Source organism: Heterodontus francisci, chromosome 2 (genome assembly GCF_036365525.1).
Source record: "Heterodontus francisci isolate sHetFra1 chromosome 2, sHetFra1.hap1, whole genome shotgun sequence".
NCBI lineage: Eukaryota > Metazoa > Chordata > Chondrichthyes > Heterodontiformes > Heterodontidae > Heterodontus > Heterodontus francisci.
The window spans coordinates 176944852-176958822 of record NC_090372.1 but is presented as its reverse complement, the minus strand read 5'-3'; the positions used below and the strand labels follow the sequence as shown (position 1 = coordinate 176958822).

The 13971-nt window shown below is 45.7% G+C and overlaps 1 protein-coding gene across 2 annotated transcripts in view; it reads left to right on the top strand.

Annotated features, from left to right (window-relative positions):
* odad2 (outer dynein arm docking complex subunit 2) overlaps window positions 1–13971 on the top strand; it is a 569164-nt gene that overhangs the window by 212967 nt on the left and 342226 nt on the right. For both annotated transcript variants that reach the window (XM_068014153.1, XM_068014146.1), the window contains exon 10: window positions 6847–6988. In XM_068014153.1, coding sequence (XP_067870254.1) covers window positions 6847–6988 — 142 coding nt within the window. The remainder of the gene's footprint in view (window positions 1–6846; window positions 6989–13971) is intronic.

Genomic DNA, 13971 nt, shown 5'->3' with positions numbered 1-13971 from the left:
GGAGCAGGTACTGGAGACAGAGGCCAGCAGTGGAGAGCCCCTGTTGGAGGGCAAAGGACAGTCCAAGATCTGCTCAGCTGGACGTAGATGCTGAACCACGGGTTTCATCCAAGAAAAGGGAACTTGAGGAGCAACAACGGGAAATGTGTGAGCTTCTGTCAGCATTCCCAGAGGCAGTGCACATCCTTGGAGAGTGATTGGAGGAATTCATCTCTAGCATGAGTGCCACGACGTTTCCATGTAAAGAGCAGTCACTTGCATGGAGAATCAGATATGGCAGCCCATCGAATACATGCTGACACAGATGAATGGCCTACACATTCTGACTTCCACTTTACACAGGACAGAGCAAAGCTTTGCCTTCCTGGCTCAATGCCTCACTGACATACAGCCAAAAGTTCTCCAGCTCTTGCCAGGTGGGCCATGAAAAGAAAGATAGAGAAAGGGCACATGGCAGTGGGGACTCTTTGCAAGGCACTTCCACTTCTCATCCCTTGCCCCCAGCCCAGCCAACAAAAGCCACACACACTGCCTTCTGCCCCAATGACCAGGTTTCCCCTCAGGGCCTTCAAAATCCAGAGGACATTCATCACGAGCATCTCATCTGTCAAAGCCAGGGAACAAGCCTGCCTCCAGCTCTGCTGAAGCCACAGGGGTTGCACCACATAGGAGTAAGAGGAAGCGAATTGGAAAGACTTAATAGTTACAAAAGGGGATTGATTCACTTAGGTGTGCATAGCAATGTTAATGGCAGTATGTTGATGTTTATTTCAATAAATGGAACACTTTATTTGTACTACTCATTCTCCTGCCCACTAATTTGTTGCATTCCCCATTCATCCTGGACAGTTGCCTTCCGGCGAATGGTATGATCAGCTTTTATCAGAAGGTAAGTGTGTGAATGTGATGGTTGGCTGGCTGACTGTTGGAATTAATTGTATCTGGGTAGGGTCTACACAGGGTTTCTGATGACATTGTCGGATGGCCTCACGCACACATATTAAATGAAGCATGCTTGGATGAGTCACTAGCTTCTTACCTTCCGGGAGCGGAGCGGACCTGTGGGGAGAATCTCGAGAGCGGAGGCTATAAATAGAGCCCGAGGATCGAGGCCCAGTCTCTTACCTTCCGGGAGCGGAGCAGAGAGCAGTCAAAGCTCTTCCAGCGTGCCGGAGTTTTGAAAAAAAAAGCCAACAGTGACATCACAGGAGATCTGCAAGGTGATTGGTTGGTGAGTCACTGCTGTTAGGGAATAGCTCTAAATTGCTGGGTAAGTAAGGTAAGAACAGTTTAAAAGTTTAAAGTTTATTTCAAATATAGTAAGTAGTGTTTTTTTTTTTAGGCAGTGTGGTAGTAACGAGGACCAGGGAAGAGGGTCCTACAGTAACTGATATTATTGGACATTAAGATCTTCCAGAAGGTTTAATTTAATTTAAAGGGTTAAGTCATGGCAGGAGAGCTCAAAGCTGTGGTGTGCACCTCGTGCTCCATGTTGGAAGCCGGGAACAGTTCCAGTGCCCGGGACCAGCATGTGTGCAGGGTGTGTCTCCAGCTGCAGCTCCTGGAAGCCCGGGTTTCGGAGCTGGGGACACTGTGGAGCATCCACGAGGCGGAGAGTATCGTGGATAGCACGCATAGAAAGGTGGTCACACCGCAGGCTCAGATCCCACGGGCAGGTGGGGAATGGGTGACCACCAGGCAGAGCAAGAGGACTAGGCAGGCAGTGCAGGAATCTCCTGTGGCTATTCCCCTGCAAAACAGATATACTGCTTTGGATACTGTTGGGGGGAATGGCCTCTCAGGGGAAAGCAGCAACAGCCCAATTCATTGCACCACGGTTGGCTCTGCTGCACAGGGGAGGAGTAAAAAGTGTGAGAATGCAATAGTTATAGGGGGTTCAATTGTAAGGGGAATAGATAGGCGTTTCTGTAGCTGCAAAAGAGACTCCGGGATGATATGTTGCCTCCCTGGTGCTAGGGTCAAGAATGTCTCAGAGCGGTTACAGGACATTCTGAAGGGGGAGGGTGAACAGCCAGTGGTCGTGGTACACATTGGTACAAACGACATAGGTTAAAAAAAGGGATGAGGTCCTAAAAGCAGAATATAGGGAGCTAGGAAGTAAATTGAAAAGTAGGGCCTCAAAGGTAGTGATCTCAGGATTACTACCAGTGCCACGTGCTAGTCAGAGTAGAAATAGCAGGATATATCGGATGAATACATGGCTGAAGAGATGGTGTGAGGGGGAGGGTTTTAGATTCCTGGGGCTTTGGGACTGGTTCTGGGGGAGGTGGGACCAGTACAAACTGGACGGGTTACACCTGGGCAGGACCGGGACTGATGTCCTTGGGGGAGTATTTGCTAGAGTGGTTGGGGAGGGTTTAAACTAAAATGGCAGGGGGAAGGAGTCAGAGGAGGGGGATCAAATACAAGAACAAAAGACAGTAAGGGGAATAAGAAAAGTGATAGGCAGAGAAATCAAGGGCCAGAATCAAGCAGGGACACAGTGAAAAATATTGGGAAGAGGACAAGTAATGGTAAAAAGACAAGCCTTAAGGCTTTGTGCCTTAACGCGTGGAGCATTCGCAATAAAGTGGATGAATTACTTGCGCAAATAGATGTAAACGGGTATGATATAGTCGGGATTACGGAGACTTGGCTGCAAGGTGACCAGGGATGGGAAATGAACATCCAGGGATATTCGGTATTTAGGAAGGAAAGACAAAAACCAAAAGGCAGTGGAGTTGCATTGCTGGTTAAAGAGGAAATTAACGCAATAGTGAGGAAAGATATTAGCTCTGACGATGTGGAATCTGTATGGGTAGAGCTGAGAAACATTAAGGGGCAAAAAAACGTTAGTGGGGGTTGTATATAGACCCCCAAACTGTGGTGGTGATGTTGGGAATGGCATTAAACAAGAAATTGGAGATGCATGCAATAAAGGAACATCTGTAATTATGGGTGACTTTAATCTGCATATAGATTGGGCAAATCAAATTAGTCACAATATCATAGAGGAGGAATTCTTGGAGTGTATATGGGATGGTTTTCTGGACCAATACGTTGAGGAACCAACAAGAGAACAGGCCATCCTAGACTGGGTATTGTGTAATGAGAGAGGAATAATTGACAATCTAGTGGTGCGAGACCCCTTGACGACTAGCGACCATAATATGATAGAATTCTTCATCAAGATGGAGAGTGACGTAGTTGATTCTGAGACAAGGGTCCTGAATCTTAGTAAACAAAACTACGAAGGTATGAGGTGCGAGTTGGCCATGACGGATTGGGAAACATTACTTAAAGGGATGACGGTCGATTAGCAATGGCAAACATTTAAAGAGCTCATCAATGAACTGCAACAATTGTTTATCCCTGTCTGGCGCAAAAGTAAAACAGGAAAGGTAGCCAAACCATGTCTTACAAGGGAAATTAGAGATAGCATTAGATCCAAGGAAGAGGCATATAAATTTGCCAGAAAAAACAACAGACCTAAGGATTGGGAGCAGTTTAGAATTCAGCAAAGGAGGACCAAGGGATTGATTAAGAAGGGGAAACTAGAGTAAGAGAGCAAGCTTGCGGGGAACATAAAACTGACTGCAAAGGTTTCTATAGGTATGTGAAGAGAAAAAGATTGGTGAAGACAAATGTAGTCCCCTTACAGTCAGAAACAGGGGAGTTTATTATGGGGAATAGAGAAATGGCTGACCAACTAAATGCATACTTTGGTTCTGTCTTCACAAAGGAGGACACAAATATCACACCAGAAATACTGAAGCAGTCCGTGTAGAAATGCAGCAAGACCTGGACAATATCCAGGCTTGGGCTGATAAGTAGCAAGTAACATTTGCACCACACAAGTGCCAGGCAATGACCATCTCCAACAAGAGAGAATCTAACCATCTCCCCTTGACATTCAACAGCATTACCATCCCCCACTAACAACATCCTAGGGGCTACCATTGACCAGAAACTGAACTGGAGTAGCCATATAAATACTGTGGCTACAAGAGCAGGTCAGAGGCTAGGAATCCTGAGGTGAGTAACTCATCTCCTGACTCCGCAAAGCCTGTCCACCATCTACAAGGCACAAATCAGGAGTGTGATGGAATACTCTCCACTTGCCTGGATGGGTGCAGCTCAAAAAACACTCGAAGCTCGACACCATCCAGGACAAAGCAGCCAGCTTGATTGGCATCCCATCTACAAACATTCACTCCCTCCACCACCGACGCACAGTGGCAGCAGTGTGTACCATCTACAAGATACACTGCAGCAATGCACCAAGGGTCCTTAGACAGCACCTTCCAAACCCGCGACCTCTACCAACTAGAAGGACAAGGGCAGCAAATACATGGGAACACCACCACCTGCAAGTTCCCCTCCAAGTCACACGCCATCCTGACTTGGAACTATATCGCCGTTCCTTCACTGTCACTGGGTCAAAATCCTGGAACTTCCTTCCTAACAGTGCTGTGGGTATACCTACCCCAAATGGACTGCAGCGGTTCAAGAAGGCAGCTCACCACCACCTCAAGGGCAATTAGGGATGGGCGATAAATGCTGGCCTGGCCAGCGTCACCCACATCCCATGAATGAATAAAAAAAAAATGTTGGGGAACGCAGGGCTTAGTGAGAGAGAGGAACTGAAAGAAATCAGTGTTAGTAGAGAAATGGTGTTGGGGAAATTGATGGGATTGAAGGCCGATAAATCCCCAGGGCCTGATGGTATGCATGGCCGAGTACTTAAGGAAGTGGCTCTAGAAATAGTGGATGCATTGGTGGTCATCTTCCAAGATTCTATAGACTCTGGAACAGTTCCTACAGATTGGAGGGTAGCTAATGTAACCGCACTATATAAAAAGGGAGGTAGAGAGAAAGCAGGGAATTATGGACCAGTCAGCCTGACATTGATAGTGAGGAAAATTCTAGAGTCCATTATCAAAGATTTTATAGCAGAGCACTTGGAGAACAGTGGCAGCATCGGACAGAGTCAGCATGGATTTACGAATGGGAAATCATGCATGACAAATCTACTAGAATTCTTCGAGGATGTAACTAGTAGAGTTGATGAGGGGGCGCCAGTGGATGTGGTTTATTTGGACTTACAGAAGGCTTTCGACAAAGTCCCACATAAGAGATTAGCATGTAAAATTAAAGCGCATGGGATGGGGGTAGTGTATTGCGATGGATAGAAAATTGGTTGGTGGACAGCAAACAAAGAGTAGGAATAAATGGGTCTTTTTCCGAAAGGCAGGCAGTGACTAGTGGGGTACCCCAGGGATTGGTGCTAGGACCCCAGCTATTCACAATATACATTAATGATTTAGATGAAGGAACTAAATGTGATATCGCCAAATTTGCTGATGACACAAAGCTGGGTGGGAGACTGAGTTGTGAGGAGGATGCAGAGAGGCTTCAGGGTGATTTGGACAAGTTAAGTGAGTGGGAAAATGCATGGCAGATGCAGTATAATGTGGATAAATGTGAGATTATCCACTTTGGTAGGAAAAACAGGAAGGCAGATTATTATCTGAACGACTATAAACAGAGAGAGGGGAATGTGCAACGAGACCTGGGTGTTCTCGTACACCAGTCGCTGAAGGTAAGCATGCAGGTGCAACAGGTGGTAAAAAAGGCAAATGGTATGTTGGCCTTCATAACGAGAGGATTCAAGTACAGGAGCAGGGATGTCTTGCTGCAATTATACAGGGCCTTGGCGAGCCCACACCTGGAATATTGTGTGCAGTTTTGGTCTCCTTATCTGAGGAAGGATGTTCTTGCTATAGAGGGAGTGCAGCGAAGGTTTACCAGACTGATTCCTGGGATGGCAGGACTGGTGTATGAGGAGAGATTGAGTCAGTTAGGATTATATTCGCTGGAGTTCAGAAGAGTGAGGGGGGTTCTCATAGAAACCTATAAAATTCTAACAGGACTTGACATGGTAGATGCAGGAAGGATGTTCCCGATGGTGGAGGTATCCAGAACCAGGGGTCATAGTCTAAGGATATGGGGTAAACCTTTCAGGACTGAGATGAGGAGAAATTTCTTCACGCAGAGAGTGGTGAGCCTGTGGAATTCGCTACGACAGAAAGCAGTTGAGGCCAAAACATTGTATGTTTTCAAGAAGGAGTTAGATATAGCTCTTGGGTCTAAAGGGATCAAAGGGTATGGGGCGAAAGCGGGAACAGGCTACTGAGTTGGATGATCAGCCATGATCATAATGAATGGCGGAGCAGGCTCGAAGGGCCAAATGGCCTACTCCTGTTCCTATTTTCTATGTTTCTCTGGCAGACAGGTGTGTGGCTACAGGCACCATGGTCACATCTGGTACCTCTTCTTTCTCAAAGGGAATTAAGGGATATGGGGACAGTACGGAGAAGTGGAGTTGAGGTCGAAGATCAGCCATGATCTTATTTAATGGTGGAGCAGGGGTTTGAAGGACCGTATGGCCTACTCCTGCTTCTATCTCTTATGTTCTTGGGTTCTTACATAAACAGAGTCCATTATACATATGGATATTGGAATTTATAATGGGAAAAAGTTGGCACAAGTGTGATAAAAATGTAACTACTGGAAGTGAAGTTGTGTAGACAGAAAGTGCGTGCAAATGTGAGGCTTTTAATAAGATATATAGCATTGATTTAGAGCATTTCCGTTTAATTAACATCGTGGTTAAAGTATATTTTATATAGCTATGATATCATAAATATTTTGCATCTTTTACAATTTAACTTATCTAAATAAACCAACAATTTATTGTGGCATAGATATTTAGTCTAAGGAAATCCTAACTGTGTAAAAATAAACAGCATCCTTTTTAACTGGTTAGTTATTTGTATTTTGCAGAGGTTCTGCAGGATCAGAAATCTTGAGCGAAAGTTCTACAGAGAGTGAGGACGAACAAAAAGATATGGACAGACAGCAGGAATTCAACACTGATTTACCTTCTGAGTACTGGCAGATTCAGAAAGTAGTGAAATACCTGAAGGTAAGGGCATAAAAAAAACTTTATCCAATGGCAGTATTTGCTTGTATGCAGTTTTAGAAGTTCTCACTCAGAGTTTAGTGAGTTTTTTCCAATGAGTAGGTGAACCAAAACCCCCGATTTTGACAGGGGCAGGTTTGGTAAGCGGTGGTGGGGGAGGGAGTATGAGAGGGTGGGAGTCAGAGTATTGAAGTGGTCAGAGTTTCTGAGCAGAAACCTCGAAATCCAGTTTTCCCTGCATGCCCGTGTGACATTTTAACAGATTTCCTGCCGGAAGTCAGCCTAATTGGCAAGCTTGGTCTCCAGTTGTGTGGGAGCACTCCTGTGCAGGCCATAACCACAGGCAAGGAGCCTGCAGCTGCTAGTGGGAGTGTGGTTTTGCTTTGATGCCTGCCCACTCATTGTGGCGGTGGGGTGGGGTGGAAATGTGTGATAAAATGCAAGCTTTTTAGAAAAGATAAAGCTGTTGAAGCTTGTATCTTGTTTTTTGGTTCAATATCTGAGATAATATTGTTCCCTGGATTATTTTCTTTACATTTTTCCCAATAAAGTATTAGAGCATGAAGTTTTGCAAAATGTTGAATCAGCATAAAGTCCAATGCTTTTGTGCCAGACAAAATTCTGGCTGGAATTTAATGCTGAAACAGCCCCACCCACTGGCTGCAAAGCTGGAGGCGATCCAGCCTCAGCTCGGTCTGGAAGCTTTGCTGCTTGTTTGCATGGCTCAGGCCCTTAATTGGCTTCATTCAGGGCTTCCACCCCTCTGAGGCAAGACATCCCATCACCAAGATTTGCCAGCCAATCAGAGGGCTGGCAGCTCTTCAGTCCCCGCAGTGCCACCTGGAGCAGTGGCCACTGCTGGGACTGCACCCAGGAAGAAGACAACCATTGACGTCGGCCTTCAAAAAGGTAAGTGGGGGGTCAGGCCTCTCTGGAAACAATCGGCTAGGCCCCAGAGACATGTCGGGGTTGGAGTTTGGGATGGGGTTTACTAGGTGGCCTCCATGGGTGCCAAAATGCCCGTCCACTGTTGGTAAAATACCAGGGATGGTGGGATGAGGCCCTTAAGGGCCTCAATTGGCCTAAGGGTGGGCAGGCCGCTTGCCACCTCCCCTGCCGCTGGTAAAATAGAACGGAGGGCGGGGGCGACAGGCACAGCACCACCCTGCCTCTCACCCGATTTTATGATATGATTCTACCCACCTCCCCCAACCTCCGAGCCTGTTCCTGGGGTGGGGGGGCGGAGGTTCGTTGTTAGATACCGGCCTCTATTTGTGCAGAACTCAAATTTGGAATTATTTGTAAAGAATTAAAACTTCATTTCCCTTTATAATTACTTGAACATATTTGTTTTTTAATACTACCCTCGTAATATATGTACCATTGTAAGAAATGTATTTGTTTACTGGTATTTGAATTAGAGGATATAGCAACAGTTTCTAACAAGAGGTTTAGGAACAGAAGAAAGCACAATTTCTGAGTATTTGAACATGAGGCATCTGTTTCTTTTATTAGGTTAGCAGAAGCTCAACAATGGCTTTGTGTTGTAGAAATATGTACATATTTATGTAACTGCCTATGCTCTTCTGCATATGCTGAACACCTGCACCAATAATCTTTTTAATATAAAACATTTGGTTGGAGCTCTAGATTCCATGGTGTTTGAATGGGGTCAAAATCTGGTTAACCACAAGACATTTGTTTTACAAGCAGAATGCCAATTGCTTAATTAGGCAATAACACTTGTAATTGGCAACAAAATTAATAGTTTTCAAATAAGTTCAAAGATTAAAGACATGTCTTGTACAGTTAGACCTGTTTAATGAAGAATTAATCAAATAATGAGCATGTTGTATTTAGTAAAAAGCAGCCACAGAAATCATATCTGCAATTTTTTAAAGCCTTGGATTTGTAGCACTGATGTGGTCCACAGATGTTTAAGACTTTCTGGAAAGATCACAAGCCCCAGTCTCTTGTTAGTTTTAGAATTCAGTAGGGAATAATTATGTTTCTTTTTGAAGCGAAAACGATGACCATGACTTTATTTTAAAAAATAGTGGTTTCTTAACTTGAGACAAAGGAATTGATTTTAACCCTGATTGGGTTTGGGCAGGTGGGGGTTATTTTAACTCCCAGAACTTATTTAAATGCCACCGGTCCACTTTGCATCTGCACAGGCACAAAGAGGGTACAGAGCGGCTACCAGCAGGTGAAGATTGAGCAGATCATCCGCCTGCACCGAGGTAAGTGGTGGCGAGGAGGTTTTTGGAATGTCTGCAAGAGGTCTAAGGGGAAGGAGTCGAACATACAAAAATGATGAGCAGGAAAAGGCCAACAAGCTTACCCCACATTCCAGCCTGTAAGATCATGACGAGACACTTCTTATCTCCCCCACCACCACCCACCTCCATCCCCTTTGCAGCATGTCAATTCCTGGGAGAGGCAAAATAACAAAAAAAAACCAGGCCAATAAAGGAAAAATAACTCTGGAAAATGCCTCTTTGACCACCTCAGGAGATGGAAACCAGTCCAGGAGATTACATAGACCACGCATACGTCAACTGTTGATTCACTTAACCTTTATAGTATGTGTGTCTGGGGCAAGGTAGCCATGACTTTTCTTGTGGAGCCCAGAAGGGCACTTGTTCTCTTTGTGGTACCCCCAAGGAAAGTTTTAGTCTTACTAAAGGCCCTCTTTTATCTTAAGATCAGCCGCAGATCTACTTCCCTGCTCAGATTCCAGTTTAGATTACATTGGGGTCTTATTGCTTAACAGGAAATATTTTGGAACTGAGCAGGTAAGTAACCTGCCTGTTATTAACTGCCCACCTGCACAGTTCCTACCATTGGGATAAGGTAAAAACTGGGGATGATTTTAATTAGGAATTTTAAATTTGCTTTTTTGGGTGACTTGTGTAACTGATATCAGGCAACTGGTAAGTATTGTGCCCAGTGATCATGAATAGTTTTGTCCTTCTGCCTTACCAGCTTTTAGAACATAGAACAGTACAGCACAGTACAGGCCCTTCGGCCCACGATGTTGTGCCGAACCTTTAACCTACTCTAGGATCAAACTACCTACATACCCTTCATACTACTATCATCCATGTACCTATCCAAGAGTCGCTTAAATGCCCCTAATGTATCTGCTTCTACTACCACCGCTGGCAGCGCATTCCACGCACCCACCAATCTCTGTGTAAAGAACCTACCTCTGACATCTCCCCGAAACCTTCCTCCAATCACCTTAAAATTATGCCCCCTGGTGATAGCCCTTTCCACCCTGGGAAAAAGTTTCTGGCTATCCACTCTATCTATGCCTCTCATCATCTTGTACCCCTCTATCAAGTCACCTCTAATCCTTCTTCGCTCCAATGAGAAAAGCCCTCGCTCCCTCAACCTTTCTTCGTAAGACATGCCCTCCAGTCCAGGCAGCATCCTGGTAAATCTCCTCTGCACCCTCTCTAAAGCTTCCACATCCTTCCTATAATGAGGCGACCAGAACTGAACACAATATTCCAAGTGTGGTCTAACCAGGGCTTTATAGAGCTGCAGCATAACCTCGCGGCTCTTAAACTCAATCCCCCTGTTAATGAAAGCCAACACACCATACGCTTTCTTAACAACCCTATCAACTTGGGTGGCAACTTTGAGTGATCTATGGACATGGACCCCAAGATCCCTCTGTTCCTCCACACTACCAAGAATCCTGTCTTTAAGCCTGTATTCCGCATTCAAATTCGACCTTCCAAAATGAATCACTTCACACTTTTCCAGGTTGAACTCCATCTGCCACTTCTCAGCCCAGCTCTGCATCCTGTCAATGTCCCGTTGCAACCTACAACAGCCTTCCACACTATCCACAACTCCAGCAACCTTCGTGTCATTGGAAAACTTGCTAACCCAGCCTTCCACTTCCTCATCCAAGTCATTTATAAAAATCACAAAGAGCAGAGGTCCCAGAACAGATCCCTGCGGAACACCACTGGTCACCGAGCTCCATGCTGAATACTTTCCATCTACTACCACCCTCTGTCTTCTATGGGCCAGCCAATTCTGTATCCAGTCAGCCAACTTTCCCTGTATCCCATGCCTCCTTACTTTCTGAATGAGCCTACCATGGGGAACCTTATCAAACGCCTTGCTAAAATCCATATACACCACATCCACTGCTCTTCCTTCATCAACGTGTTTTGTCACATCTTCAAAGAATTCAATAAGGCTTGTGAGGCATGACCTGCCCCTCACAAAGCCATGCTGACTGTCTCTAATCAAACTATGCTTTTCCAAATAATCATAAATCCTGGCTCTCAGAATCCTCTCCAATAATTTGCCCACTACCGACGTAAGACTGACTGGTCTATAATTCCCAGGGTTATCCCTATTCCCTTTCTTGAACAAGGGAATAACATTTGCCACCCTCCAATCATCAGGTACTACTCCAGTGGACAGTGAGGATGCAAAGATCATCGCCAAAGGCACGGCAATCTCTTCCCTCGCTTCCCATAATATCCTTGGGTATATCCCGTCTGGCCCTGGGGGCTTAACTGTCCTCATGTCTTTCAAAATTTCCAGCACATCCTCCCTCTTAACATCAACCTGTTCGAGCATATCAGCCTGTTTCATGCTGTCCTCACAAACGGCCAGGTCCCTCTCACTAGTGAATACTGAGGCAAAGTATTCATTTAGGACCTCCCCTACCTCCTCCGACTCCAGGCACAAGTTCCCTCCACTATCCCTGATTGGCCCTACCCTCATTCTGGCCATCCTCTTGTTCCTCACATGTGTAGAACGCCTTGGGATTTTCCTTAATCCTACCCGCCAAGACTTTTTCATGTCCCCTTCTAGCTCTCCTGTCCATTCTTCAATTCGTTCCTGACTACCTTGTAATCCTCTAGAGCCCCGTCTGATCCTTGCTTCCTCAACCTTAAGTAAGCTTCCTTCTTCCTCTTGACTAGCTGTTCCACATCTCTTGTCATCCAAGGTTCCTTCCCCCTACCATCCCTTCCTTGCCTCATCGGGACAAACCTATCCAGCAGTCGCAGCAAGTGCTCCCTAAACAACCTCCACATTTCTGTCGTGCATTTCCCTGAGAACATCTGTTCCCAATTTATGCTCCCCAGTTCCTGCCTAATAGCATTGTAATTTCCCCTCCCCCAATTAAATATTTTCCCATCCCGTCTGCTTCTGTCCCTCTCCATGGCTATAGTAAAGGTCAGGGAGTTGTGACCACTATCACCGAAATGCTCTCCCACCGAGAGATCTGCCACCTGGCCTGGTTCGTTGCCAAGCACCAAATCCAACATAGCCTCCCCTCTAGTCGGCCTATTTACATATTGAGTCAGGAAACCTTCCTCGACACACCTGACAAAAACTGCTCCATCCAAACTATTTGCACTAAGGAGGTTCCAATCAATATTAGGGAAGTTGAAGTCACGCATGACAACAACCCTGTTCTTTCTGCACCTTTCCAAAATCTGCCTCCCAATCTGTTCCTCCGTGTCTTTGTTGCTATTGGGGGGTCTATAGAAAACTCCCAATAAAGTGACTGCTCCTTTCCTGTTTCATTTCCTCCATTCTGTGGCTTTATTTAATGTCCAATATTAATCACGGACTGTGATCTTACAAGCCCTCTGGAGACTCTCTGGGTGGCGGGAGGGTTGAGAAAAAGGTGGCGGAAGGCGTCAGGAGGGAAGCCTGACGTCTTCCCTCCGCCACAGGAAATTTTGAAAGACAGAAATGGCAGTGGCTCTGCATTTTACCATGTGGGGAGACCGGCAGGCCTCCCGGCGGCTTCCCGGGGATGGAAGAGGGCCTTCCTTTCTGGATGCTTGATGGCCCATGGAGAGTCCCCCCCAACAACAATGGCCGGTCCCACATCCCCCTCCCTCATCTCTGACACTGCCGCTGGAGAGTTCACCTCTTCGATCGCCTGTCTGGCCCCAGCACATTAAGAAAATTTCTTCCCAGCCCCTTGAGGGTGCCTCAATATGGAGGCACCCTCTTCTTAAAATCAAAGAATAGAATCATAGAAAGTTTACAACACAGAAAGTGTCTGTGCTGACCGAAAAACAAAAGAGCCACCCTGCCTAATCCCACTTTCTAGCATTTGGTCCATAGCCCTGCAGGTTACGACATTTCAGGTGCACATCCAGGCACCTTTTACATGAGATGGCGTTTTCTGCTTCTACTACCCTTTCAGGCAGTGAGTTCCAGATTCCCACCACCCTCTGGGTGAAAAATTTCTTTCTCATCTCTCCTCTAATCCTTCTACCAATCATTTTAAATCTATGCTGCCTAGTCACTGACCCCTCTGCTCAGGTAAGTCGGCCCTTCCCATCCACTCTATCCAGGCCCCTCACAGTTTTGTACATCTCAATCAAATCTCCCCTCAGCCTCCTCTATTCAAGGAGAACAACCCTAGCCTATCCAGTCTTTCCTCATAGCTACAATTTTCCAGTCCTAGCATTCTCGTAAATCTCCTCTGTACCATCTCTAGTGCAATTACATCCTTTCTGTAATGAGGTGACCAGAACTGCATATAATACTCAAGTTGTGGCCTAACTACTGTTTTATATAGTTCCAGCTTAACCTGCCTACTATTGGATTCAATGTCGCAGCTCAAAAAGGGAAGGATTCCATATGCCTTCTTGGACCTCTCCTGCTATCGTCAGGGATCTGTGAACATATACTTCAAGGTCCCTCGCTTCCTCTACACCTCACATTTATTGTGTATTCCTTTGCCTTATTTGACCTCCCCAAATGCATCACCTCACACTTCTCTGGGTTAAATTCCATTTGCCACTTTTCTGCCCACCTGACCAGTCCATTGATATCTTCCTGCAGTCTACAGCTATCCTCCTTGCTATCAACCATGCAGCCAATTTTTGTGTTGTCTGTAAACTTCTTGATCATTTCCCCTACATTTACCTCCAAATCGTTAATATACCACAAAAAGCAGGGGACCTAGTACTGAGCCCTGCAGA